At 59.8% G+C, this 25,372-nt stretch overlaps 3 protein-coding genes and 1 long non-coding RNA gene across 7 annotated transcripts in view; 2 read left to right on the top strand and 2 right to left on the bottom strand.

Moving 5' to 3' along the window:
* The window catches only part of ELL (elongation factor for RNA polymerase II), a 77,145-nt gene extending 60,079 nt beyond the window's left edge, over positions 1–17,066 (top strand). The window contains exons 6-12 of the mRNA XM_040444949.1: positions 112–236; positions 7,513–7,609; positions 8,760–9,234; positions 12,262–12,328; positions 12,576–12,747; positions 14,026–14,070; positions 14,762–17,066. Coding sequence (XP_040300883.1) covers positions 112–236; positions 7,513–7,609; positions 8,760–9,234; positions 12,262–12,328; positions 12,576–12,747; positions 14,026–14,070; positions 14,762–14,878 — 1,098 coding nt within the window. The 3' untranslated portion in view covers positions 14,879–17,066. The remainder of the gene's footprint in view (positions 1–111; positions 237–7,512; positions 7,610–8,759; positions 9,235–12,261; positions 12,329–12,575; positions 12,748–14,025; positions 14,071–14,761) is intronic.
* Positions 17,067–17,363: 297 nt separating this feature from the next.
* Positions 17,364–23,384, top strand: ISYNA1 (inositol-3-phosphate synthase 1). 3 transcript variants are annotated; one of them, XM_040444945.1, is made up of 11 exons: positions 17,364–17,623; positions 20,368–20,496; positions 20,640–20,801; positions 21,083–21,215; positions 21,327–21,520; positions 21,714–21,863; positions 21,949–22,164; positions 22,275–22,439; positions 22,534–22,647; positions 22,731–22,948; positions 23,074–23,384. In XM_040444945.1, the coding sequence occupies exons 1-11, from the start codon at positions 17,537–17,539 to the stop codon at positions 23,273–23,275; spliced, it is 1,770 nt and encodes a 589-aa protein (XP_040300879.1). In that variant the 5' UTR covers positions 17,364–17,536; the 3' UTR covers positions 23,276–23,384. The 3 variants fall into 3 exon arrangements, with proteins under 3 accessions (XP_040300879.1, XP_040300881.1, XP_040300882.1); XM_040444948.1 differs by lacking the exon at positions 17,364–17,623 and adding an exon at positions 20,157–20,265; XM_040444947.1 differs by lacking the exon at positions 20,640–20,801 and having other exon boundaries at positions 17,369–17,623.
* LOC121011021 (uncharacterized) lies at positions 17,473–19,099 on the bottom strand. The gene is made up of 2 exons (XR_005781463.1): positions 18,799–19,099; positions 17,473–17,693 (listed from the first exon to the last, which is right to left on the bottom strand). It is a non-coding gene; the product is annotated as an uncharacterized LOC121011021 (long non-coding RNA).
* Positions 23,385–23,596: 212 nt separating the features above from the next.
* The window catches only part of SSBP4 (single stranded DNA binding protein 4), a 14,826-nt gene continuing 13,050 nt past the window's right edge, over positions 23,597–25,372 (bottom strand). For both annotated transcript variants that reach the window (XM_040444954.1, XM_040444955.1), the window contains 6 exons: positions 25,349–25,372; positions 25,206–25,317; positions 25,032–25,110; positions 24,632–24,660; positions 24,362–24,469; positions 23,597–23,982 (listed from right to left, as the gene is read on the bottom strand). The exon at positions 25,349–25,372 is cut by the window's right edge and continues 48 nt beyond it. In XM_040444954.1, coding sequence (XP_040300888.1) covers positions 23,953–23,982; positions 24,362–24,469; positions 24,632–24,660; positions 25,032–25,110; positions 25,206–25,317; positions 25,349–25,372 — 382 coding nt within the window. In that variant the 3' untranslated portion in view covers positions 23,597–23,952. The remainder of the gene's footprint in view (positions 23,983–24,361; positions 24,470–24,631; positions 24,661–25,031; positions 25,111–25,205; positions 25,318–25,348) is intronic.

Below are 25,372 nucleotides of genomic sequence, written 5' to 3'. Positions count from 1 at the left end.
CTTCTGTCCTCTTTCCCCTCCTGTGTGTCTGCCCCCACCTTCCATCAAATGCTTTCAGTAGCTCCTGCTTCCCCTGGGCTTCCCGCAAGGTGATTCTGCTGCTTCTTACAGGTGGCCAACGTGAATGCCAAGGATGGCACGTGCACGCTGAAGGACTGTGTGTATAAGGATGTGCAGAAGGACTGGCCTGGCTACTCGGAAGGGGACCAGCAGCTGCTGAAGCGGATGCTGGTCCGGTAATGCCGCCTCCCATCTCTGGGCCTGCCCCCACACCTTGGTTCTGGGGCAGATCTCCTCCTGAGGATGCTGGGGTGGCCTTGTGTGGTTCTGAAGGCCACAGGGCCCTTGAGCAAGATAGAAGGATCCATGGAGACTCTCTGGCAGTCTTTCCCCGCTGCCTGGGATGCCACGGTGCCCGGGCAGCCCGCTGTGGCCCCTTGTCGGGGGAAAGGCCAGCCCCTGCTGGGTGGAGTGGAGGGCACAAGTCACTGTCCTGAACACCAGAATGCCCAGACAGAAGGATTCAGTCCACCCAGCTTATCCCAGTGCCTCCTTTCCTTTCCCATCAGGCTCCCTTCCCAAACCTGCACACCCCCACAGGCTTCTGCTGTAGGCCACTTCCTTCTTAAGAAGAACCTCTCGAGATCTTGAAGCAGAGAGAAACAAAGCAAAACAAAACTCCCCACAGACATGATTAAGTAGCATTAATTAAACACATTCCCTCTCAGATTAATTGGGACCTGAGGTCAGGAGTGGCCTTGGTGGCCCAGGGGAGGAGTGGTTAAGTAGGCCCCTGCCTGGCTCAGGCAAGCAATTAATGATTTCCTTCTCAATTGATGCCTGACTTGGGAGCCGGGCTGTGAAGCGGCTTTCAGAGCAGGCTGATACACTAATTAGTCCTTAAGTGATTTCTCAGGGACTTGGAGTTATTTATGAGGTGTGTGTGTGTGTTTTGAAGTTCAGCTGTTCAAAGCACTAATTGCGTGTAGAAAGCAGAGCCGATTTGGGGCCGCTCTAGGTGAACCCAGAGTTTCTCGTCAGCCCTGCAGGGCACTCCTCCCCAAGCCAGTACCTGTTTCTAGGCCAGCCTAGGGTCACGGCTCCAGCTGTCCAGAGGTCTTGGGGAGACTGAGAGGAGGGGTTTTCAGCAGAAAACCACCCCCCCGCCCCTATCCCCTCTCTGGGGTCTGCTGTTGCCCCAGCTAAATATGTCTTGAGTTGACCACTGTTGAAATGGTCAAGTTTACCTACCCAAGTGCTTGGAGGTGGCAAGGGGCACACGAGGGACACTCACTGCAAGACTGTTCCTGTCCTCCCGTCCTTCAGAGCCTCTCGCTAACTGGCTGCTGTTCTCAGACCCTGAGGGCATTGGCCACACTGAGCTCCCCAGAAGGGGAATGGCCAGGAGAGAGAGAGAGAGAGAGAGAGAGAGAGAGAGAGAGAGAGAGTGTGTGTGTGTGTGTGTGTGTGTGTGTAGGTGGGGTCAGTAGGAATCTCGGCTCTGGAGCTTTGTGCAGTTCCGGGCTCGTATTCCCTGTTCTGCTGAGTGAGCTGCCAGGACTCATGTAAACCCAAGGCACTTGGCTTTCGCCTGGGCCAGCATGGTGCCCTTCTCTCTGCATGGGCCAGCTTAGGGATCAGCCTCGCCAGGAAACACTCGACTTACCAGCAGCACCTACCGTCCTTGGAAGCTTGAACTGGTTGGTGTGCAGAAGTCAGGGTCAGCATCTTCGATGCCCGTGACCACACTGAAGGTGACCCCAGCCACCTGTCTGCTCAGTTCTTTTTTAGGTTGTTCACGCCCCGAAGAAAACCCCATGCATAGCAGTTCTTGAAGCCATGGCCCCATGGCAGGAAGGAAAACCGGGCCTTGGGGTATTTCTGCTGGTGGGGAGTAGGGACGAGTGTCACCCCAGAAGCTGGGCCATCTTCTTTTCCTACAGCTTGTTCAAAATCCATACCTGAGTTAAGCACGCTTCTGCTTGCAGAGTCTACCTGGGCCCCTGAGGCTTTGCTCTACACAGACACCCACTTCCTGCATCCTTTCGATTCTTTTTCTGTGCTTCTATTCCCCATGTGTGTAGCTGCTGGGGCCCGTCCTGCCCCAGGTGTTCCCAGTGTAGGATGAGACTTTGGCAACGTTGCCTGGCCTTACACTCACTCCCCTCAACCCTGCCACCACCTGCACTTGTCCTGGCCTCGCTTCCCCGAGGGCAGGCATCTGGACCACACGCCAAACCACAGTCACCGTCCCATCACATACGCTCTTTGTGGACTTGGTAACCTGCTTGGCTGCCCTGTCACTTAACTCTGCTCATTCGCGTTGTCCTTCACAACCCAAGCTTCCCCTGGTTGTCCCATGGCCTTTTGTCACTTTCAGCAGATCAGAGGTCCTGCCGGTTCCCCCAGGAGACCGCTCCACTCCTGTTCCCCTCTCACTCTCCCCTCGCTCTCCTCACTCCTCTCCCTCTCCCTGTGCAAGCTCTCCCATTCCTGGGTCTGCGATTCTGCCCTGGTGCTGAAGGGATACAGCTCCTGAGGAAAGGGCTTTGATTGGCCCCTCTGCCATAGCTCAGTCAGGTTGGATTGGCAGTTGCCCAAGTCTGGGCCTGCAGATCCCGAGGACTTTTGCCTCCATGTTGAAGGCCTGGCCCACAAGGGTTGGAGGTTCCCCACCCAGCCATTTACACGTCTGTGTGATCACGGCGTGGCCTGGCAGGTGCTCTGGGGCGAGTGTCTCTGCTCTCACAGCCTGAAAACTCCCTTCATCCTTCTTCCCACCCTGTGTGTGCTCCTGGAAAGGCTTCCTATGCCCCTCCGGCAACCTCCCTTTATGTGAGGCAGGGGGCAGAGAGGGGGAGGGGAGTGGGGGGTGTCAGAGGTACGGGGGGAGGGTTGTGCTCCATAAACTGTCCGCTTGCGCGTCTTCCCCATTGCACGTCGCTCTCTCTTTTCAGCTTCTCCCATCCCACCCCTTTTGCCAATTGTTTCTAGTTCCCACTGGTCTTTGGTCTGGTTTTTTGTAGCATCACATTCTCATTCCTTGGGAGTGATGTTTTTATTTTAAAATTTTTCATTGTTGAAGTATGGTTGACATACGGTGTTACATTAGATTCAAGTCTACAGCATAATGATATGACAGTTCTGTACATTTTTCAGTGCTCACCAGTAAGTGCAGTGTGGTCACCATCTGTAACCCTGTGAGACTGTTACAGCGTTACTGACTGTATTCCCCATGCCGTACTTTTTGTGCCTGTTCCGGGGACTTAATTATTTTATAACTGGAAGTTTGTATCTCTGAATTCCCTTCGCCTCTTTCTCCCCACCTCCATGCCCCTCCCCTCTGGCAGCCACCAGTTTGTTCTCTGCATTTATGAGTCTGTTTCTCTTTTTATTTGTGTGTGCATTTTATTTATTTATTTCATCTTATGTTTTAGATTCCACATATAAGTGAAATAATATGGTATTTGTCTAACTTATTTCACTTAGCATAATACCTTCTCGGTCCATCCACATTGTTGCAGACAGTGAGGCCCCATCCTTTTTTTATGGCTGAGTAATATTCCGTTGTTTTTATATTCCACATCTTTTTTTATCTGTTCATCTATTCGCGGCCACTTAGGTTGCTTTCATATCTTGGCTATTGTAAATAATGCTTCAGTCAACTTAGGGGAGCTTGTGTATTTTTGATTCGTTTGTTTGTTTCCTTTGTATAAGTACCCAGTAGTGCTATTGCTAATTGCCTGGTAGTTCTGTTTTTAAATTTGGGGGGCGGGGGACCTCCATACTGTTTTCCACAGTGGCTGTACCAGTTGGCATTACTCCCAACAGTGCAGGAGGGTTCCCTTGTCTCCCCATCCTCACCAGCACTCGTTTCTTTTCTTTTCGATACGAGCCGTTCCGACAGGTGTGAAGTGATATCTCATGGTTTTGATTTGCATTTCCCTGATGACTAGTGATGTTGAATATCTTTTCCTGTAGCTGTTGGCCATCTGTAGGTCTGTGGGAAAATATCTGTTCAGATTTTCTGCCCTTTTTAAAGTCAGATTATTTGTGGGGTGGTTTTTTTTTGGGGGGGGGTGTTGAGTTGTGTGAGTTCTTTATATGTTTTGGGTATTAATCCCCTAGCAGATGTATAATTTGCAAGTATCTTTTCCTGTTCAGTAGGTTGTCGTTTTGTTTTGTCTATGTTCCTTTGCCGTGCAAAAGCTTTTTATTTTGATGAAGTCCCAATTGTTTGTGCTTTTCTTCCCCCTGCCTGAGGAGGTGCATCCAACAGATATGTTGCTAAACTCAGTGTACAAGAGATTACTGTCTGTGTTTTCTTTTTAGGAGTTTTATGGTTTCAGGTCTCACATTTAGGTCTTTAATCCATTTTGAGTTTATTTTTGTGTATGGTGTAAGCAGGTGGTCTGGTTTCATCCTTTGGCATATAGGTGTCCAGTTTTCCCAACAGCATTTATTGAAGAGGCTGTCTTTTCCCTGTTGGATATTCTTGCCTCCTTTGTCCTGGATTAATTGACCATATAAGCGTGAGTTTACTTATGGGCTCTCTATTCTGTTCCATTGATCTATGTGTCTATTTTTTTTTGTGCTAGTATTATGCTGTTTTGATTATTATAGCTTTATATTGTGTCTTTTTTAAAAATTTTTTAAATGTTCATTTATTTTTGAGAGACATACAAGGTGTGAGTGGGGGAGAGGCAGAGAGAGAGACACAGAATCTGAAGCAGACTCCAGGCTCTGAGCTGTCAGCACAGAGCCCGACGCGGGGCTCAAACCCGCGAGCTGTGGGATCATGACCTGAGCCGAAGTCGGACGTTCAACCGACTGAGCCACCCAGGCGCCCCTATACTATATCTTGAAACACGGGATTGATGCCTCCAGCTTTGTTCTTTCTCACAATTCAGTGGCATTAATTATATCCACAACATTGTACAACTACTACCTCTAGCTGGCTCCAGAACACGTCCCCAAAGATGGAACCCCACATTAGCAGATACTCCCATCGCCCTCCCCCAGCCCCTGGTAACCACTGATCTGCTTTCTGTGTCTTTGGATTTGCCTGTTCTCTCTGGACGTTTCGTATAAACGGGATCATACACCGCGTGGCCTTGTCTGACTGGCTTCTTTTACTCTGTAACGTTTTTTAAGGTTCCTGTAGATTGTAACACGTGGCAGAGCCTTGTTCCTTTTTGTGGCTCAGTAATATTCTCTCGTGTGTGGTTATACACCACAGTTGTCTATTCATTCATCTGCTGCTGGACCCTCGGGTCATTTCTTTCTCTTGGTGATCGTGGGTAGCGCTCCTGTGAACATTTGTGTCAGAGGATGTGTATGGACATAGAGTCTCAGTCCTCTCAGGTGAGGAAGGAGGAGTGGAGTTGAGGTTTTCAAAAAACTGCCAGACTTTTCTACACAACAGCTGCACCATTTTACATTCCCACTAACAATGCACAGAAAGGTTCCAGTTTCTTCACATCCTCACCAGTACTTGCTTCCCCCCCCCCCCCCCCGTTTTCTGGTTTTTGTTCTGTTTGGTTTTTTGTTTTTAATTCTAGCCCTCTTATGGATGTGAGGTAATATCTCATTGTGGTTTTGATTTGCATTTTCGTGACGACTAATGGTGTTGAGCGCTTTTTCATGTGCTTCTTGGCCATTTGTGTATCTTCTTTGGAGAAATGTCTATTCTCATTTGGAGAATGACCAATGTCTATTCTCATGTGGAGAAATGTCTATTTGGAGTCCTTTGTCTTTCTGAGGATACTAAGGCTGGTGTTTCTGTTGTGGATTTAAAATTTTCATCTGCTTATTGAGTCTCTCTTCCCTTTCAAATGCATTTTCTTGTCTCTCTCACATTTGTTACCTGGAGGCCCGGGTGCAGGCCTTCAAGACTTTCCTCTGAGCGGCTTCACCTCCTCAGGAGGGCTGCTGAGGTTTCTCTGAAGCCCCACGGGCCCCTCCCTTTCCGCCTCTCCTGAGGCCACACGTCTGTCCATCTTGTTGTCCGGGTGTGGCTTGAGCAGCCTCCTGGCCTCCCAGAGAAGGCCTGGGCTCCTTCACTCCTCAGCATACTGTGGGATCTTTCCCCGCAGTGGACCAGGATCCAGAGCAGAGAGCGCACAGCCCTGCAGGAGCCCCTTCTCTGCGGTCTCTGAGGCTCTGACCCCCAGGCCCGTGGGGTCCCGTGGCCTGGGACCCCGTTTTCTTGGCTCCTATAAGGTAGTCAACACTTCTGCTTTCTGCGTTAGACCGTGCTGCTGTCTTTCCCCTCTCGTGCCTTTTTAACGGAGGCTGGAAAGAGTGCATGTGAATGCCTCCGGTTGCTTCCTTGTGGCCCGGACAGCAGACTGGCAGTATCCCTTGTGGCCACATGGACTCTTTTACCCTGGTGCGTGCTTGCGTGTTGCAGGCCCTTTTCCTGTGGCTCTCCTTGCATTTGGGGCCACCGCGGAGGGGACAGCAGCAGTGGTCTGTAATGTGGCCATCGGTCAAGGAGTTGTGCTCTGCTTGTCAGTGCTCGAGAGCAGTGCAGACGACATGGTCCCCGTGGCAGACATTTGCAGGGCACTTGGAGGGCCCGCGGCACCACGCACAGCACCGGGCTGGCGGCTGGGCTCCTGTGAGACTCGTAACCTCCGGGAATATGAGAGGCGGATTAGAGAGGGGCCTCAGGCCAGGGTCACTAGTAGGCCTTCTGTTTGCCCATTGAGTGTCAGAGTGTCTCTTGTTTGGTCCCCGGCTGCACTGTTATGCTCAGGTACCCCTCCTGTGGATCGCTGGCTGCCCCTGTCGCCCTTGAGGAGGTATTGTAATGTGGCTCCCAGGAAGGTGAGTCCTGAATCCGGGAGGACTTCCTGTCATGCCAGGTCATCTCAGTCCCCTTCTGCATTTTCTAAAGTTTCTGCAGTAAGCAGCATTATTAGGACGAATGATTTTTTTTTTTTAATGTTTATTTTTGAGAGAGAGAGAGAGAGACACAGAATTTGAAGTAGGTTCCAGGCTCTGAGCTGTCAGCATAGAGCCCAACGCAGGGCTCGAACTCACAGACGGTGAGATCATGACCAGAGCCGAAGTCAGACGCTGAACTGACTGAGCCACCCAGGCGCCCTGAATGATTGTTTTTAAAAGGAGGGGGCCGGTGCTCCAGTTTACCCAGCTTCCACAGGGACGTGACACAGACCTTGAATATCCAGTCAGTTTTACTTGGGTCCCTGGTCCCCACAGTAACGGGTGTCTAGATGAGGGGGTGTCCACTGACCCTTCTGGGTGCAGCAGGACACTGAGCGGGGTGGTCCTCTGGGCTATGGAGGAACCCAGGGTGGACATGCTCAGGCTGCTCTCTGCCTACCATGCCCTGATGTTCCCGGGTACTCAACCCCGTTCTGGTTTGCCAGGGCAGCTGGCCCCTCCCCAAATCACTGGGTGAGGGTGGGACAGCATGGTGTCCATGGAAAGGCAGGTGGGCCTGGGTGTGCGGGGCCTTTCAGCTACCCCACTTCTCCTTCATAGGAAGCTGTGCCAGCCACAGAGTGCAGGTGGCCTCCCCGGAGACCCTGCTGCCTCCAGTCCTCCCAGGGAACATGGAAGCTCCGCCTCGCCCCCTCAGGTAGGAGTGGCAGGCATGGGTGTGACCGCAGGTGGTGGTGGCAGTGGTGAGGGGGGAGGGCGGGGTAGGAGCCAGGGGGCCAGGCCGGACCTCAGTGTTCGGGTAGCCTGTTGGGCCCTTGGCTCAGGGCCGGGTATGTTCTGCAGTGAGTGAGCAGCTGCCTGGCTTCCCCCAGTCTGGGGCCCCGGGCCCGGGCCCTTGGCGCAGTTGCCTCGAGTACTTGTGGGTGGATGGAGAGCAGGCACCGCGTTGCCCTGAGCCAGCAGGCATGGCAGGTGCACTTGCTTCTCAAAGCTGTCTCGAACATTCTGTAAAATGGAGTGTGCTGGCTGCGGGCACAGGGCCCTGTGAGTGGTGGCCGCTGCTGATTTAATCAGTAGTCAGCAAGGGCACTCACATGTCCCTACCCGCATGCTCTGGCCCGTGAGTCCCTTGTCCCAGGTCCCTTATTTATCTCCCTTCTCTCCTTTGCCTTGGAGGCTCCCAGCCCGTGTCCAAGGCTCTGAAGCCTGCTTGTGGCGAGGTCAGGTCTCTGCGTGCCCTGGCTTTGGGGCCAAAATAGAGGGCTGAGGGCCCCATTGCACTGCTTCCCCCGGATCGCGGGCCTGCTGTCCACCATCTTTCTATCTAGCTGCTTCCCTGGGTCTGGGCTGTCTGTGGTCCGTCCCTGCCTCACGCGCCTCAGCCTTCTCACTTGTGAAATGGGGATGAGGCCTGCACATGTAACAGGGTTGCCATGGGGATCCAAGGAGTCCTGGGTCTAGAGGGGTGGATATCCCAGCCGGTGGGGCTGCCCTGTATCCTTCAGACTTGATTCTGTCACCATCCCCCTCATCTAGGGAAGATGCTGGAAGCAGCGACATTTCAGACCAGTCCCTAGAGGTGGCCTTTTTGAGTGCTTCAGCTGGCCAGTTCTGCCGATGCTGCTTCTCTGCTCCTACTCAGGGTGGGCTGAGCCTGCCTCAGCAAGGGCCTGGCTGTTTCTGTGTGCCCCCTTGTGGCCAGAGTGGGCCTTGCAGGTGGGCACCGGGTTTCTTAGGGCCTCGCTGCTGAGCTCAGGGCCAGCCTGTTGCTCCCCAGCCACTTCTCAAGGGACACCAGTGGTTCCAGACACAGTCTCCCTTTTAAAATTGTTTCCCTTCCTTTGTAGAAACGACCACAGCCTCCTGATTTCATCGGTTCCCTGGTCAACAAGAAACTCAGGATATCACATTTCACCCAGAGAGCTCAGCCTGCCATCAATGGGAAGCTGAGTGCACCCCATGGCCGCGAGGCCCTATTGCCTACCCCAGGCCCGCTGGCTGGCACGGATGCCCACCTGCCCCCGCGGTTGGAGCCCCCGAGGGCCCATGACCCCCTGGCTGACGTCAGCAATGACCTGGGCCACAGCGGCCGGGACTGTGATCACGGAGAAGTGGCCACCCCGGCCCCGACTACGCGCCTCGGTTTGCCCCTGCTGACGGACTGTGCCCAGCCCAGCAGGCCCCATGGCGGCTCATCGCGCAGCAAATCCAAGAAGAAGTCCAAGAAGCACAAAGACAAGGAGAGGGCAGCTGAGGACAGGCACCAGGCTCGGTTGCCAGACCACTTACCCAGCCCCCTTGGAGCCCCACCAGATGCCCCGGGTAGGTACCAGGAGACAGGCCTGTGGTGGGAGACTGCAGGAGGACGTTGCCAGGAGCCTGAGCTCCCCACACCCGCCGTTGCTCAGAGGGGGCTGTACCACCCCATGGGCCCCCATATTGGCACGCCCTGCACACTCGACCCCTTTGCACCCTGTGTTCTTGTACGAGGTCATGAGTGCCCCAGTGGTCTTGGCCTTGGAGGCTTCTGCAGTCCTGCTGTGTGCCAGGCTGGTGCTGGGTGCACAGAACCCGACCGAGCTGAGGCCTATGGAGGCAAACAACGCACCCGGAGAGGAGCTAGTTCCAGGCGACAGCCCTGGCTGCAGGGAGGTCCCAGACACTGAAAGGGGAGCAGGGTGGGGCTGGGGTTCAGGGAAGGCAGTGGGGCGGCACGTGGGCCGCCGCGGGCCTTGTGTAGCCTGCTGACTAGCGAATATTTCGGCCTGTGGAGACTGGGTTTGGGAAGCTGTCCATAGAACAGCAGGCAGTAGGAGTCAGAATGAGGTCATGTAGCAGGTGCGGAAGCCGAAGTCGAGAAAGCTGGGATCACAGCAGCAGGTACAAGGCTGGCTGGAGAGAGAGCAGGAGAGCCTTTGCGGGGCCCAGAGATACCGGGAAGGTGTATGGACAGGCCAGGCTTGGGGTGGGAGTGGGGGTCTTCACCCCCGGAGCTTGGGTCACCTTGAGTTCACGGCCCTAGGCGCCCGAGCTGAGCACCCCACGTGGCTGTTAACAGAATCAGCATGATGTGGCCACAGAGATGCAGCTGCCCCTGCCTCCTGCAGGCAGTCTCAGGCCGTGTGACTTTCTGCCGCTCTCAGATTATGTGTCCAGAAAGGATCCGAGCAGGAGGCATTCCTGGGACAAGGGTGGAGCTGCATTCTCCTTATTTTTAATGAGTTGTTCAACTGCTCTCTAGAAAGGCCTTTGCCGGCCCCTCCCTTGAGGTGAGGCCTAGGTCCCTTGAGCCTGTCCTGCCTGGGGAGACAAACCCTGAGCGGGCGCAGCCAGTCAGCACGACCTGTCCCAAACGGTGAACGCAAGACCCCATGTGCCCCCGGAAGGGCCCTGGGAAGGAGGAATACCATGGGGTGGGCCCCACACGTGAGGCTCAGGTGGCTTCAGGTCCTGCCCAGGACACAGCGGCCTAGGTAGCTTGTCCCCGGATTAAAGTGAGAAAGTGAGGTTTGGAATCGGGCAGACCAGGGAGTAAGATGGCCCAAGGGAAGGGACGAGGACAACTGAGGCACTGGGAGCTGTGCCTTAGGCTGGGTGACTGTCTTCATCTGCGTCTCGCAGGTGCCTCGAACGGTAACAAAACGGTTGGGCACAGAGGCCCCCCGTCCTGCTGCGAGGCTCCTTCTGGGATAGAGTATGTGCTCTGCCTGTGCAGGCAGCCGTACAAGCAGGAGACACCCACCTTGGTTCTTTGTGCACCCTGCCTCTGCTTCAGACTCACTGGAGAAGGTTCCAGGTCAGCATGTGAGGACGCTTTCTTGGTCTCGTGTTCCACACGGGAGGCACAGGCATTGATTTAACCCACTCCTCTGTGCGGTACTGTCCCAGCCCTGCGCCATGATTGCCTCTGACCCCGACAGATGCAGCATCTGCCGGGCAGATGGCTCTTCTTAGCCACCCCTGTCCTGACGCCACCTTGGGCCCATAGCCCCAGCTCGTGCCTGTGCTGCAGGTGCACTCCTGGGTCCCACTCCCATCCTTGTGTCTGCCCCCCACTCTTGCTCGGTCCCTGGACCCCTCCTGTTGCTTCAGGGTACCTTCCCGGGCAGGCCGGTGTACTGGGTGTGGAGGTTGGGCACAGCCAAGGCGAGCTCAGGAGGCCCACGGACCTCTGAGGGGTCGGATGGGGAGTCCCTCTCACAGTGGGACCCAGGCATGGGGGAGGCATAGGAGAAGCTGGGAGAAGGGACAATGGAGGGGGCAGCGGGGGGGGGGGGGGGGTCCCTGTAGGCCCGGGCCACATGGTGGGAATCAGCTCGGCTAGTGAAGGGGCGGGGTGGCTGAGTGAGGACGATGCACAGAGAGTGCTCCAGTAGGAGTAGGGCCTCTAAGTTTTGCTCAGGCCGGCCCCCAGAGGTGTCTCAGGTGGTAGGTGAATCTGACCCTGAGCCTTGGTTTCTCCATTTGTTCTCTCACCTGAAGATCTCAGGAAGGCTAAATGAGGCAATGCTGACTGGGCCCACGCATGGCAGAACACTCTGGAAGGCGTACCTTATGCAAAGCGTGGGTCGCGGAAGCACGGACTAAACTTACATGTGTGTTCATCGGGCCACGGCCCCGAGGGAGGGGAGAGGTGTGCTCCATGGTGGGAATCATTACCTGCAGCCCAGGGATTCCCAGGTGGGCTGCTTTCCAGTCAGAGGGACACACAGTGGGTACCGAGGATATACTGCACGGTGACAGATGTCTTCCATGCTGAGAAAAAAAGGCCGTCTGAAAGACGCCCCCCCCCCCCCCGGAAATGGGCTAGATGGTAGTTTTGGTCTACTCTGCCCCCAAGCGCCGCGGACAGTCCCGTCCCGTGTCCTCCAGCTCCTCCAGCTCCTCCTAGTGGACGGCCTGGGATGCGGGCAGGAACCAGGTGGCCATCTTTCTTCGTCCGGCAGGGCCAGAGACCTTGGACAAGGGCGTTGCTTGTTTTCAGAGTAGCGGTCTTTTACATGCAGTCAGCAGAGGTAGCAAGGTCTCTGGATCGGTCAAGCTCTGAACAAGTGGCCCATGCGTCAGCCCTGTCGTTAACGTGTCCTTTCTGCTGCTTGCCGGAAACGTGCACGCGGCACGCCAGGGCTCCCTGCGCTTTACACGACTGTGGTGCAGGGACGCACACTTGGCTCGGCTGCGGCGCTTCTGGGTCCAGTGAGGCCCCCGAGGTGTCGCTTGCCCAGCCCTCACACTCCCTCTGCCCTTCCTGACCCCCCTTCTGCTATCCTTCCACGTCCTCCGGACAACAGAGCTTGGTGCGGGTCTCGGTGTGGACTCAGAAGGTACACATTTGCTCTTCCTTCGTAGGTTTAAATGGGGCCTGCAACAGCTCGAGCGTCCCCACGTCAACCTCAGAGACCCCCGACTACTTGCTGTGAGTACTTCCCTGGTTGGCCCCCCTCTCCCCGCCCCACACTCTCCCCCGCACCACGAGTTAGCAGAGGTAGGATCCGACTGCGTGTTGCTGTGTGGGAGTTCTAGGACCAGGCTCCCGCTCAAGCCAGGAAATCACCCACGAGGTGGGGGCTGGTGGGGGGCGGGGCGCCGGCGACCACGGGCACCCCAGCCTCTCTCTGCAGCAGCCCCCTGGGCCCTGCTGGCCCCTCTCTCCCTCTCCCCAGGAAATATGCCACCATTTCCTCCTCGGAGCAGCGCCAGAGCTACAAGAACGACTTTAACGCGGAGTACAGCGAGTACCGCGACCTGCACGCGCGCATTGAGCAGATCACACGGCGCTTCACGCAGCTGGACGCCCAGCTCCGGCAGTTGTCCCAGGGCTCCGAGGAATACGAGGTGGACACCCCCCTCCCCCACCACTGTCCGCCGCACTCACAGACATACTCTGGGCTGGGGGCCCGGCCCACCCCGGGCGCTGCACACTTGCCCCCCATGCTCTGCACCCGACCTGGTGAGACGGGCCTGTTTCTCATGGGTGCAGCCAAACCCGAGGCCTCCAGCCTTAGCCATGGCCCCCGAGCCTGGCCTCTACCCCTCCCAGGTGAGGAGGGCCGCCGCGTCTGCCGGTGTTTCTCACTGTCACGCCTGGCAGTCAGCTGTCCCTTGCTGCTGATGTGATTCAGGCCCATCCCCAGGGCTCAGCCGTGGAAGTCAGCGGGCTGTCAGGCCAACTTTGGCCTCCTCTGCAATGGGGACGGTGGAGGCTGACTCCGCAGGTGGGAGATGACCTGTTAGGGCAGGGGTGGCGTCTGGAGCAACTGAAACAGCCAGGCCCCGCACAGAGCGGTGGGTCGGATTACTGGGTCCCCCCTGCAAGAGCACCTGGGGTCCTCTCTGCGGCTCACAGCCCATCCGTGCACTCAGAGGCACAGGGGGAGGGGCTGGAGGGTTCCTGCGGCCCCCTGCCCGTTTTAGGACTCCCTCGCCCTCTGATCAAAGGCGTGCGGGCTCCCCGAGCTGACCGTGTTGGAGCTCACCGGTGGGGGGTCGGGGGGGGGGGGCTCTACCCTTGGTCAGCAGCCCTGGGACTCCAGCCTCCCCTCATGCCACCTTTCGGAGCTAGTTATCTGACTGATCGGGTGTTGAGGTCCGTCTCCCCTCGTGGGAGCCACCTTGGTTTCCAGACGAAACCAGCTCGTAATTGGAGGCACGATCGGGGTTCTGAGGGTCTGGGATACATGAGTCCCTGGGGTCTCTCTCTCTCTTCCCTCCTGCAGCCCCCACGTGGACATCCCCCAGTAGCTCCCCGCACCCTCGGATGGTTGGCCTTGAACAGAGGACAGGCCGACTGGGTGTGAGGGAAGGAGGCCACCCAGCCTGCTCTTCGCCTCCTCCCTCCCACTGTGCTGCCCATCGTGCTGGTCCCTGAGGCTGGGCCCCTGCCTCTCTCTCCCCTGGCCCAACATCCTCCCCCCACCTCCTGCCTTGGTCATCTCCCCTCCCCACCCCTCCTCCTGCCTCTCTTTACTTTGGTCAGCTTCCCTCACGCCATGCTGAGGCTATTGTCTCAAGGCAGGTGGTGACTGTGCAGGTCACAGGTTATCAGGGAGAAGGGGTCACTCAGTTGGGGTTTCCTGCAGCCAGGGTCATTGTTCGCTTTCTTTTGTTTTCCAGACTACTCGCGGGCAGATTTTGCAGGAATATCGGAAAATCAAAAAGGTAAGTATCTACCCTTTGTGGGCTTGGGGAGGGGGTCAGACGAAGAAGCTGGCTTAAGGTGAGCAGCACTAGAGTCCGGGAGAGGACGGAAGGGGGATGGGCCTTGGCTAGGCTGGAGTCTTGGGTCCTCAGGGCAGTCCCTGCCCCCATTGACAGCTAAGAAGCTCAGCCCGTCCCTCCCTGGGCACCCCAGCACCCTCCAGCTCTCCCACTGCTTCGTGGGTGCAGCCCCCAGGCTCTTTCCGGCTCCCTCCAAGGTCAAGGGAGGAGCCGAAGCTTCCCGCCCCCAGCTGCTAGTCTGGCAGGAATGCCTAGTCAGGGCTCTGTCAGTTCTTGTTCCTCAAGGCCACGAGCTGTGGGTTCACCACGTGTGTGCCCCCGTGTGCCAGGGTGTTTCTCTGCCAGCCAGGTCCCAGCCCAGGAAGGAGACTTTGTGACAGTCTTGCCTCCGACCCTCATCCTGGCAGTGACCGTGTTTCCCAGGATGGGGCTCGGGGGGCGGGGGGGACACCAGCCCAGGGCTCTGGCCCAAGGTAGAGCAAGGGTCCCTGTCATTGCTTGGTGGGCACTGGCCTGCAAGTAGGGGGAGTGGGAGCCCGAGGCGACCAGCAGGCTGGCCTGCTTCACACAGGGCACGCTCTGGGGTGGCGGCTGCAGGATGTGGCTCAGCCCTGCCGCTGCTCTCTTGCAGACCAACACCAACTACAGCCAGGAGAAGCACCGCTGCGAGTACCTGCACAGCAAGCTGGCCCACATCAAGAGGCTCATCGCCGAGTACGACCAGCGACAGCTGCAGGCCTGGCCCTAGCCTGAGGCCACGTGGCTGGTGGTCCAGGCCGGCTCCCCACGCCGGGCCAACCCTCCTGGATGGTGGGGGAGCTGGGGGCGGGGGGGGGGGGGGGGGGGGGAGTTCCAGAGCGGAAAAAAAGAGATTTATTTAAACAAATAAACACGAGGAAGACACATTCATCTGAGCCAGCAACGCCGGCTTTCGGGGGAGCCCCTGCAGACCTGGTGCCCACAGGTCACAGATCCAGGTGCAGGGGCCGGCGTCTCATCCCACTCCCCCGGCCCCCCCCCCACCTCCTGAGGAGCCCCCACCTCTTCTCCGGCCCACAGCCCAAGGGGCTTGAGCTTCCCCCTCCCCGAAAGACTCCAAGGCCAGCCTGCCTGCCTTTTCTAGTTTTATACAAAGACAGCCACTTTTAGCTACTGCTTATGAGACTTCAGTCTATTTTTGTATGAGAGAGAAAGCATCTTTTCTAAACCTGTGCCTCCCCTCCTTGGACACCAGGGTCTAGATGCCGCCCTGTGTCCTTTCTGCAGTATTACAGATGCCATCTGAAAGTCTTGCTCCTGAGGGCTGAGGAGAGAACCAAGGAGCGGGCGGTGGGCAGGGGCGGGGGTGCAGCTGATGCCCACGTTTGGCCGTGCTCCCGCCCCGGGCCCTCCCCACAGCCCCGGGCCTCTCCCGGCCCAGGCCGGGAGGGGGTCTCTGCTCTAAGGGGGGTAGAGGCCCGCCCGGGTCTATTTCGAGAACTCCAGCTGGCCCCAGAGCAGCTGCTGAGAGCCGGAGGGGCAGAGCAGCTCTCGGCCCACCAGGCCTACCCTGCTATTTCAGGCCCTCAGCTGTAGGGGGTCACTGGGGGTTTTCTGTGCTACGAGCTCACACTGCAACAACAGTGTCAGATTTTCTTTTATTACGTTCTCCATTTCCCCCTTTGCTGCTGCTTTTCTTTTCGCGCTGAGACCGTGTGGTCTCCATGCTGTTGACCTCACTCCGTCCCTCAGTCCACTTGTGGGTCTCGGGGTCATCTTAGCAGAGTCACCGCAGGGTTTACACTCAGGGAGGGGCTGGGGGGGGGTTGATGGGGTCAGGGGACCCCCTGAGAGTGAGCTCAGAAAACGTGCCCCGTCCGCCCACTCTGGGCGGGGGGCGTGGGATCCATGGACACCATCATTGCTGCTTAGTAGCTGTGCCTAGTCTAGTGTCCCCCAGTGTTGGGGGACCACATGTATGTGTGTGTACGCGTGTGTGAGGGCCCCGCCGGGGTGCAGTGGGGACGGAGGCGTGTGTTCACGTTCAGGGCCACATTCGGCGAAGCCACAACCAGGGAAGGCAGACGGAGAGGCTGCAACCTGGAGCCTGGGGTCGTGCGCTGGGTGGGTGGGGGGTGCTGTCGCCAACAGTAGTGGGGCAGGGAGAGCAGAAATGCTCACGCAGAAAAATGTCTATTTTTCCAAGCCATGGGGACGTCTCCTAACGGTTTCCCAAAGAGCAGGCGCCCTCACGGAGGCACCGGCAGTGTGCCTGCCCCACCCAAGGCTCCTTTCTTGGGACCCCTGGGATGCCCCGAGCACCGAGGGAACTGACCCCTCATGTTTCAGTGGTGGTTTTGTTTTTTTTTTCATTTGGAATGGAGTGGGATAAGGGTTGAGCAGACTCCAGGGACCCCCCCCCTCCCGAGTTCTGCAGACAGCCGCGTTGTACGCGTAGACTGTCCTCAGCTGGATGCGCGGACCCGGGTGAAAAGGGATTATTTAAGGAGGCTGCAGCCCTCGGGGCTGACCCGGCCCTCTGCCCTGGGAACCGGTTCAAGGGACTCTCAGTTGAATTTCCTTTTTGTTGTTGGCTTTTTGTTGTTCTTTGTTGTTGTTGTTTTTCTCCTTTTAAGGAATTATGAAGCTAAGAAAAAGTTTTGTGCTTTGGGGGTTGATGGACAAAAGTTCTGGCTGATTAAATATGGTCTAACTTATTGATACTGTGTTTTGCACCCCCTTTTTAATATTGTACTGTGGAGAAAAACTATTTTGAGCCATGGAGTTGGTGTTTACAAGAACTTTTCACTTTTGCCAAAATGTTACGATTGAAAGGCATCCGCGTCTTCAGTTTCCTAATATTTTCTTAAAAGATCTAGTGTCCTTTTTGTACACTAAACAGGTGAATGCTGATTTTTTTTCGACCTACAATAAATTTCACTGAACCGAACCTAGCAGCCCGGAGTGCCTGGGTGCATTTGTGTCTGTCACAGCCAGGGGCCTCCTGGGCCCCTGTGGGGGAGGGCTGGGGTCAGGACTAGACTTGGCCGGCCCCGGAGTAGCCATGGTGATGAGCACACGTGGGGGTGAAGCCGGCAGGTGGAGGCTGACCCGGCGAGGTGATGGGCCCTGCAGGTGCCAAGGCATGAGGCCAGACCACTTGGTCACAGGCAGGAGAGGAATGGACACTGGGGATGTGGGGGCAGCGGGGAGCCAGGGTGGGTGTGTGAGCGGGGCCGTGTCCCCGGGTGTGGACAGGGCAGGCCAGGCCCAGCAGAGGCCTCCCGAAGTGCCAGAGCCCCCAGGAGCAGGGAACGCGTGGGGCCAGGGGAGCACCCATGTTTGGGGGAATGATGAAAACGGGGTGACGGCACTATTTTATTGTTTCTCCCAACTAGGCCGGCTCGCCGGGGCCGCCCCTGTGCCCATGATGGGGATGGGGACGCTGAGGCCCAGTGGAATCCCACAGGCCCGGGATGCCAGCAGGGATGGCTGTCCTTGTCCCATGTTCCAGGTGAGGAGCTGAAGGCAAGGCAGGGGTCAGGGTCCTGTTCTTGAAGGACGTGGTGCGGGCGGGTGTTTATCTTAGGAAGGAAAAATAGATAAAGAGTAAGACTGGGATTAAAGGGGTCCAGGGGTCAGGGGCTGTGGGCCTTAGCCTCTGGGACAGCCCTGCTGGCCAGCAGCCTTGGTCCGAGTTCTAAGGTGGCCTGGGAATCCAAGGGGCGCAGGAGACAAGGTCAAGCAGGCCCTGTGGGGCAGAGTGTACCCTGCTCCTCGGGCGGCCTGCCCGTACCGTTCTTCTTGGGGATAACATCTCTCTCCCCCACGGTCCGGAGTCCAGGGACAGCGTCTGCCTCCTTCAACCCCGTCACGCCTCCGCTTCTCCTTGCCCACCCGACTCCCTAGGCCCTCCACCAGACTTCCCTGCAGCCCCCGTGCCTCCCAGGGTGGCCGTCACCCCCGGCACCTCAGCGGCAGGTGACCATCCTTCCCGCGCCAAGGACGTCACAAGTCCAGCCCCCCAGCCCCAGAAGGGTCTTCCCAAGCTCACGATCTGTACCATGGCCGAGGGGCTAGGGGCCGCCCGCCATTCCGGCCACTTGTTGGACGACATCCCCAGGTGTCATCTTGCCGGCACTCCGATCCCACAGTCCCTCCTGTGCGCCAGGCTCCGCCTGGGCACTGGCACTCGGTGGCTGAGACAGCCCTGCCCCTGCCCTCGAGAGCCCCACCAGGGTCCCCAGGTGGTCCCTGCGATCACTGTACGGTGCCCACTTGTCTGCCAGGATTAGAAGCAGCCCGAGGCCACGTCCCTCCCAGCCCCCCACCCAGCCACCCCACTGCCCTTCCGGGGAGCCTGTCTGGGTCAGCTCTGCCCCCACCATCTTCCTGGCCCCTCCTGCAGGCCGCCCAGTGAACGCCAGGGCTCCCCAGGCCTGGGGCTGGGGACCTCTCTGGTCTCTGCACACATTCCCAGGTCACTTGTCACGTGGAGGCACAAGCTCCCTCCCGTCTTCTGGCACCTACTGGACTTCAACTCTTGGGGCTGGCATCAGACCCCACAGGTGAAGGGCTCAGTCCCACACAAGACCACCCCGGCTTCAGACACCTGCCACAAGTCTCGGGCCACCCAAACTTCTGACCCACCGGCTCGGCTCCCCCCCTTGGTTTGCCAGAATGGCTCACAGTCTCAGGAAAACACTCCCAACGGCCGGAGGAGGTAGACGGTGAGGGCAGGGAGCGAAGAATGGCACTGGGCTTCCATGCCTTCTCCAGATGTGCCACCGCCCATCACGTGGGCAGCACCGTCCTGTGCTTCCCGAGCCCTCCTTGTTGGGTTTTTGCAGAGGCTCCGTTATGTACATACGATGAAATCACTGGCCGTTGGTGACTGGACTCAATCTCCAGCCAGGAACTGGGGGCGAAACCCAAATATTATACAATACTCCCTCCCTCCAGCCTCGAGGGTCTGCCCTTGTCCCCAGACCGCTTCTCTTCCCTCCCACCCGGCCACCTTTCCATCTGCCCCCGAACCCACTCCCCCAGGTTTTTGCCTGGGCAGTCCTTCATATCTCCCCATAAGAGATGTCTCTTGTCTCAAGAACCTTGCAGCAACCACCTCCTCCAGGCAGCCTGCCCTTGCCAGACCCTATCTGTGAGTTGCCTCTGTCTAGGTAGGGGTGCCCCAGCGTACTTCGGACGCCCCTACACTGGAGCCCCTTGAGGGTAAAGCCTGGGTCTGGAAGCCCACAACCCCCAAGGCCAGGCCCTGACCATGTTTCCTGCAAACGTTCCCAACTATCCACCTTTTGGGTCAGCTCCAGTGGTGGAAACTTTCCAGCCGGAGGAGGCCGCTTGTTTTGGAAAGTTCCTGGGGGAGCCGCCCCCGCCCGCCCGCCGGGTTCCCACGCTCCCTTATCACTGGGTGCTGGGGGGGGGGGGGGGCGCCGTGCTGTGCCTGCCTAGCTCCTCCCCAGCTGACCTCGTTGGTCCTGTCCACCCCCTCCCTTCCTCTGCCCTCTCACCAAACACCGGCCCCCTCCAGCCTGGCCCTGCCAAGCCCTCCTGCCACAGGTAGGGAAATCGAGGCCTCGCAGCGCCCCCTACACGCGCCATGTGAGCCCTGTCGGGAGTGTCTTCTGCTCAGGAAGGGGGAGGCCGAGGCGGCCTAGGCTGAAGCAGTGTTTGGCTCGGGAGTCAAAAGTTCTGGCCTTAGTTTCCACTGCAGTATCTCGGACCCAGGTGCCCAGCCCCCCTGCCCTGCTCCAGCTCCACCTTTTGCTTTGTGGCTGGGCCTGGCGCGCTCTCGCAACCATTATTGTCCTCTTTTGCAAAATGAGGCAAAGTGGCCGAGCGCCTTAAGCGACTGTGGTGCGAAGTGAATCCACGCGCTCCGTGCTCGGGCCGGGGTCTGGAGCCCACGTGGATGTCCTGCCGCGCCAGGCAGGGCGGGATCCCAAGGGCGGTGATGGCTAAGGTCTCCGGGGCCTTGAACCCGAATCTTAGGCAGACGCGCCCCTCCTCCCCGCGCGCCCCTCCTCCCTGGCGCGGGTGGGGTGAGGGGCGGGGCGTGGGCGGGGCCGCGGCTCTTTTCTCTGGAGTTCGCGCGCCGAGCCCTCGCCGTCCGCCACTGTCCGAGTTGACTCCACGCCGGTGAGTGCGTCCCCGGGTTTGGTGCGGGCTCTCCGGGGACCGCAGTCGCCTCGGTCCGCCGGCTCCCGTGTCCCCGCTGACCTGCCCACCCTCCGCCCCTAGCTCTCCGCGATGGAGGCCACAGCCGAGTTCGTGGTCGAAAGCCCCGACGTGGTCTACGGCCCTGACGCCATCGAGGCTCAGTACGAGTACCGGACAACGTGCGTCAGCCGCGAGGGCGGTGTCCTCAAGGTAGGCAGGGGACCAGGAGTTGTGGGGTGGGAATGGGGGAACTAGGGAGCCAGGAGGGGACGGGAATGACCCAACGTCTGTGGGCCTGTCCCTGCAGTAAGAGGGGGATGTGGCCCCAGACTCACTGCACCGCCCGTCCCCAGGTATACCCCACGTCCACGCGCTTCACCTTCCGGACCGTCCGGCAGGTGCCCCGGCTCGGGGTCATGCTCGTCGGCTGGGGTGGGAACAACGGCTCCACGCTCACCGCTGCCGTGCTGGCCAACCGGCTGCGCCTGTCCTGGCCCACGCGCACCGGCCGCAAGGTGGGGGGTCGGGTGGGGCTTGGCCTTGGCCGGAGTCGGTGCGGGAGGGAGAAGGGCCTCTAGGAGGCGGAGCTCTACGAAGGAGGGGGGGGGGCCCTCAGGGGGAGGAGCCTAAGGTGCCGGCCGGCTCCCGTGGTGGGGGGAACCTCCAAACGGGGAGCCGCTTCTGCGGCTGAGGCGTCCAAAAGTAAGGCGGAGCTTGAGGATGCCGGGCGGGGCCCTGGCCGGCCAGCGGCCCACGCCACGCCCCACCTCACTCCGCCCCGCCTGCCGCCCCCCAGGAGGCCAACTACTACGGCTCGCTGACGCAGGCCGGCACCGTTAGCCTGGGCTTGGACGCCGAGGGCCAGGAGGTGTTCGTGCCCTTCAGCGCACTGCTGCCCATGGTGGCACCCGACGACCTCGTGTTCGACGGTGGGCGGGGCCCTAGGCAGGGGCGGGCGGGAGGCGGGGCCTGGAGGGGCCTAGGTTCCGGGCTGGGCTGAGCTTGGGGGTGTTAGCCTCCCACCCCGCACCCCGCCGCAGGCTGGGACATATCATCCGTGAACCTGGCTGAGGCCATGCGGCGCGCGCAAGTATTGGATTGGGGACTGCAGGAGCAACTGTGGCCACACATGGAGTCCCTCCGCCCCCGGCCCTCTGTCTACATCCCCGAGTTCATCGCCGCTAACCAGAGTGCGCGTGCGGACAACCTCATACTTGGCACTCGCGCCCAGCAGGTGCAGCCCCGCCCCAAGTCCTTTATCCCTTGCCACTTGTTGCTCCCGCCGTTTGCCCCCACGTTCTCTATCCGTCTTTTGTCTTCACGCTCCCATCCTGAGGGTCCACACCTCACGCTGCACTTGGGCAACTGAGTCGCCCAGACCTCTCCAGATCGAGGGGCCTGTACGACCTCCTTCCCTCCCCGCCCAGTTGGAGCAGATCCGCAGGGACATCCGTGACTTCCGGTCCAGCGCTGGGCTAGACAAAGTCATCGTCCTGTGGACAGCGAACACGGAGCGCTTCTGCGAAGTGGTCCCAGGCCTCAATGACACTGCTGAGAACTTGCTGCGTACCATCCAGGTGGGGGTGCACACGGGGTTGGAGAGGGGTCAGGGCCAGAGCCCCAAAGAACCCCTCCGTGCTGACTGCCCGCCTACGTCCGCAGCTGGGCCTGGAGGTGTCGCCCTCCACTCTCTTCGCTGTGGCCAGCATCTTGGAGGGCTGTGCCTTCCTCAACGGGTCCCCGCAGAACACGCTGGTACCCGGGGCCCTCGAGCTTGCACGTCAGCGACGCGTCTTCGTGGGTGGAGACGACTTCAAGTCAGGACAGACCAAGGTCAAGTCCGTACTGGTGGACTTCCTTATTGGCTCCGGCCTCAAGGTGCGTGGGCCCCGGGGATGCACGGCGCAGGAGGGGGTGCTTGGACCCTAAGCGCCGGGGTTGTGCGCTGTGGGGCCTGCAGCTGCCGCGGGGCCCCTTTTTCCCCGCAGACCATGTCCATCGTGAGCTACAACCACCTGGGCAACAACGACGGGCAGAACCTGTCGGCGCCGCCACAGTTCCGCTCCAAGGAGGTGTCCAAGAGCAGCGTGGTGGATGACATGGTGCAGAGCAACCCGGTGCTCTACGCACCCGGCGAGGAGCCCGACCACTGTGTGCGTGGGCCGTGGGCCGCTATGGGGGTGGGGTGGGGGTGGGGGCTCCCGGCCGAGGAGGGCGGGGACCCCGTGACCTCGTGCTGCCCTCCAGGTGGTCATCAAGTACGTGCCGTACGTGGGCGACAGCAAGCGTGCGTTGGATGAGTACACGTCGGAGCTGATGCTGGGCGGCACCAACACGCTGGTGCTGCACAACACGTGCGAGGTGCGGGGCCCGCCGGGGCGGGAGGGGGGCTGCCCCCCGCCCCCCCCCCCCTCCCCCCCCCCCCCCCCCCCCCGGCCCCACAGGACTCGCTTCTGGCCGCGCCCATCATGCTAGACCTGGTGCTGCTGACCGAACTGTGCCAGCGAGTGAGCTTCTGCACCGACGCCGACCCCGAGCCGCAGACCTTCCACTCGGTGCTGTCGCTGCTCAGCTTCCTCTTCAAGGCGCCGCTAGTGCCCCCGGGCAGCCCGGTGGTCAATGCGCTCTTCCGCCAGCGCAGCTGCATCGAGAATATCCTCAGGTGCGCCCTGGCCTTGGGGCTCCCAGGCCCAGGCCCTAGTGGCCACAGGGATTCTAGGGATCCGAGGCCGCGGGGTCCACCGGCTGCGGAGTCCGGCCCCCGCTAACCCCCAGCCTTTTCCCCAGGGCCTGTGCGGGGCTCCCGCCACAGAACCACATGCTTCTGGAGCACAAGATGGAGCGCCCGGGCCTCACGCGAGGGGGGCCCGTGGTCGCTGCCTGCCCTGTGCCTTGCAAGAAGGGACCAGCGCCAACTGACCCCAACGTCTGTGCGGGTGATGCCAACGGGCACTCGCAGGTTGACGCACCCCAGATGCCCACCACTTAAGGCCATGGTCATTCTTCTGCCCCCAAGCTCCGGCCTCCATTGCCCCTCAGGACCCAACCTTTCCAAGACCCCTAAAGACAATAAAGCCAGTGCCACTACGGCCACAGCATCACCTGTGGGTTCTTGGCGCCTGCGACCTAATCCTAATCACCCCACCCCCCCACTCTAGACCCCATTTCCCGTTTCTCACGTGGTAGACTCCAACCTACCCTTCAAAAACTGATGTCCCAAATCTTGAGACTTCCAGAACCCTGAAGCCTCTGCCTAACCCCATGATGGAGGATGTGGCTGCAAGCCAAAGTGAAGAAATCTGAGACCAGATACCAAAAACCAAAACCAAGTTACATTTATTGATGGGGCCCACCCCCTGCTGTCCAGGGGAAAAAGAGGTCCCCAGGGAGCCCCCTTGGACAAAATAGAAATGGCAGGAAGGTCCTATACATGAAAGAACGTCTCTGAGGTCCTTGCGTTTTTTGTTTTTTGTTTTGTTTTTTTATAAAATGAGAGTCCTTCGTGTGGGGCCTCCCAGCTGTCCAATCCTTGAACTGGAGTACAGTCGCCCGAGGTGTGACCTCAGACCCTCACCCAGCAGACTGCCCGAGCCCCTGGACCTTGGTCCCAGGCAGGGGCACTGGGCAGAAGCCGAGGCCGGCAGTGGGCAAGGGGCTACTGCCCCATCACACGCTCATGGTCATCCCCGGCGAGTACTGCGGAGAGACGAGGGGGTGGCGCGCGGAGGCGGGCTCAGCTCCGGCCTAGGCTGGGACCCGCCCCCCCCCGGGGAGGAGAGGGGGGGGGGGGGGGGGGAGGGGGGGGGGGGGGGGGGGAGACAGGTGGCGAAGCGTGGGGAAGCCGCCCTGGGGTGCGGGTCCCAGGGTGGGGTTGGGACAGGGGCGGGCCGGTGAGATAAGGGCGGGAGTGAGGGGAGAGGGGAGAGGGGAGGGGAAGGATGACGCGGCCGCCCCCCCACCTGGCCCGCCGCGGTCACGGTCTTGCTCTGGCCCCCCGGCCGCCCCGCCGGGGCCTGCCCGCCAGGCCCCTCCGGCCCGACGCCGCCGCGGGGGGGGAGTCGACGCAGTCGCTTACGCTTTCGCTCGGGAACGGGTGCAGGAAGGTCCCGGCGGCCGCCATCTCGCCGTCGTCCCGCGGGGTGCCCGGGGCGTTGCTCAGGCCGGCCACGGCGCCGGGGGAGCTCTGGGGGCGGCCGCGGTCAGCGCGGTACTCCCCGCCCCGCGGGCCAGGCCCTGCCCACCGCTCGTCCCGACCTGGGACTAGGCCTCACCGCCCTGGTCAAGCCCGCATCCCCGCGCCCCGGGAGCCCCAGGCCCCACCCCACGCAGGAGCGCGGCCCCTCACCTTCGGCAACCCGTCCATATCGCCCGAGCCTGTGGACCGACAGACGGCGGACCGCGGCTCAGACGCGCCTGCGCCAGGCCCGACTTCCCCGCCCCCGGGAGCCCAGGGTCAATCGACCCCCTCCTCGAACTTCCCCCGCCCCCAGGCCCAGCCTGCTGGGGATCTCGGACGGAGGGTCCGGGCAGGGGTCAGTGATGGCACTCATGGTTTAGTTACAGGAATCCTCCCCCCAACGCAACCCCTGCCACTGGGCCGCCTGCGGAAGCTCGGGGCACAACTGGGTCGCCAGAGGAGAAACGGGGTTGGAGGGGCGGGAGCGTCCGCCAGGGGGCGCAAAAGGCTTGTGAAGCAGCCTGGTTGGGGAGTGGGGCGGGGGGGTGGTCTCCGGACGCCCACTCACCCAGGGATCCGTTCACGTGATGAGGCTCCATCGCACTCATGGCCGCCATGGGGCCCTCCGGACCAGGGCCAAGTGGGAACTGCGGGCAGCGGGGCAGCGTGGGACTAGGGCCACCAGACCCCCAGTGGGGCCACTACTTTCTGCAGCCCCCACCCTGGAGCCCCCTCCACTCACATTAGCCCTGCCGGCGCCCGGCCCAATGGGGTTCATGATAGTGTACATGTTCTCGCTGGAGTTGGTGGAGTCTGGGGGAGATATCGGTGCATGAGGGGAAGAAGTGTGACGACTTCTCCAGGAACACCCTCCCTGTACCCCACCCGGGCTGTACCACCTCCAGGGCT

The sequence above is a fragment of the Herpailurus yagouaroundi genome, unplaced genomic scaffold (genome assembly GCF_014898765.1).
Source record: "Herpailurus yagouaroundi ecotype Mexico unplaced genomic scaffold, PumYag 193, whole genome shotgun sequence".
In the NCBI taxonomy this organism is placed as follows: Eukaryota; Metazoa; Chordata; class Mammalia; order Carnivora; family Felidae; genus Herpailurus; species Herpailurus yagouaroundi.
This window is presented reverse-complemented; position numbering and strand designations above follow the sequence as displayed.

Excerpts from the sequence above, each read along its gene's own strand:
- ISYNA1 (XM_040444945.1), top strand. The coding sequence starts at position 17,537 with ATGATGGGGATGGGGACGCTGAGGCCCAGTGGAATCCCACAGGCCCGG. Across the intron at positions 21,216-21,326 it reads CGACGACCTCGTGTTCGACG|GCTGGGACATATCATCCGTG; the intron begins GTGGGCGGGGCC and ends ACCCCGCCGCAG. Across the intron at positions 21,521-21,713 it reads TTGGCACTCGCGCCCAGCAG|TTGGAGCAGATCCGCAGGGA; the intron begins GTGCAGCCCCGC and ends CTCCCCGCCCAG.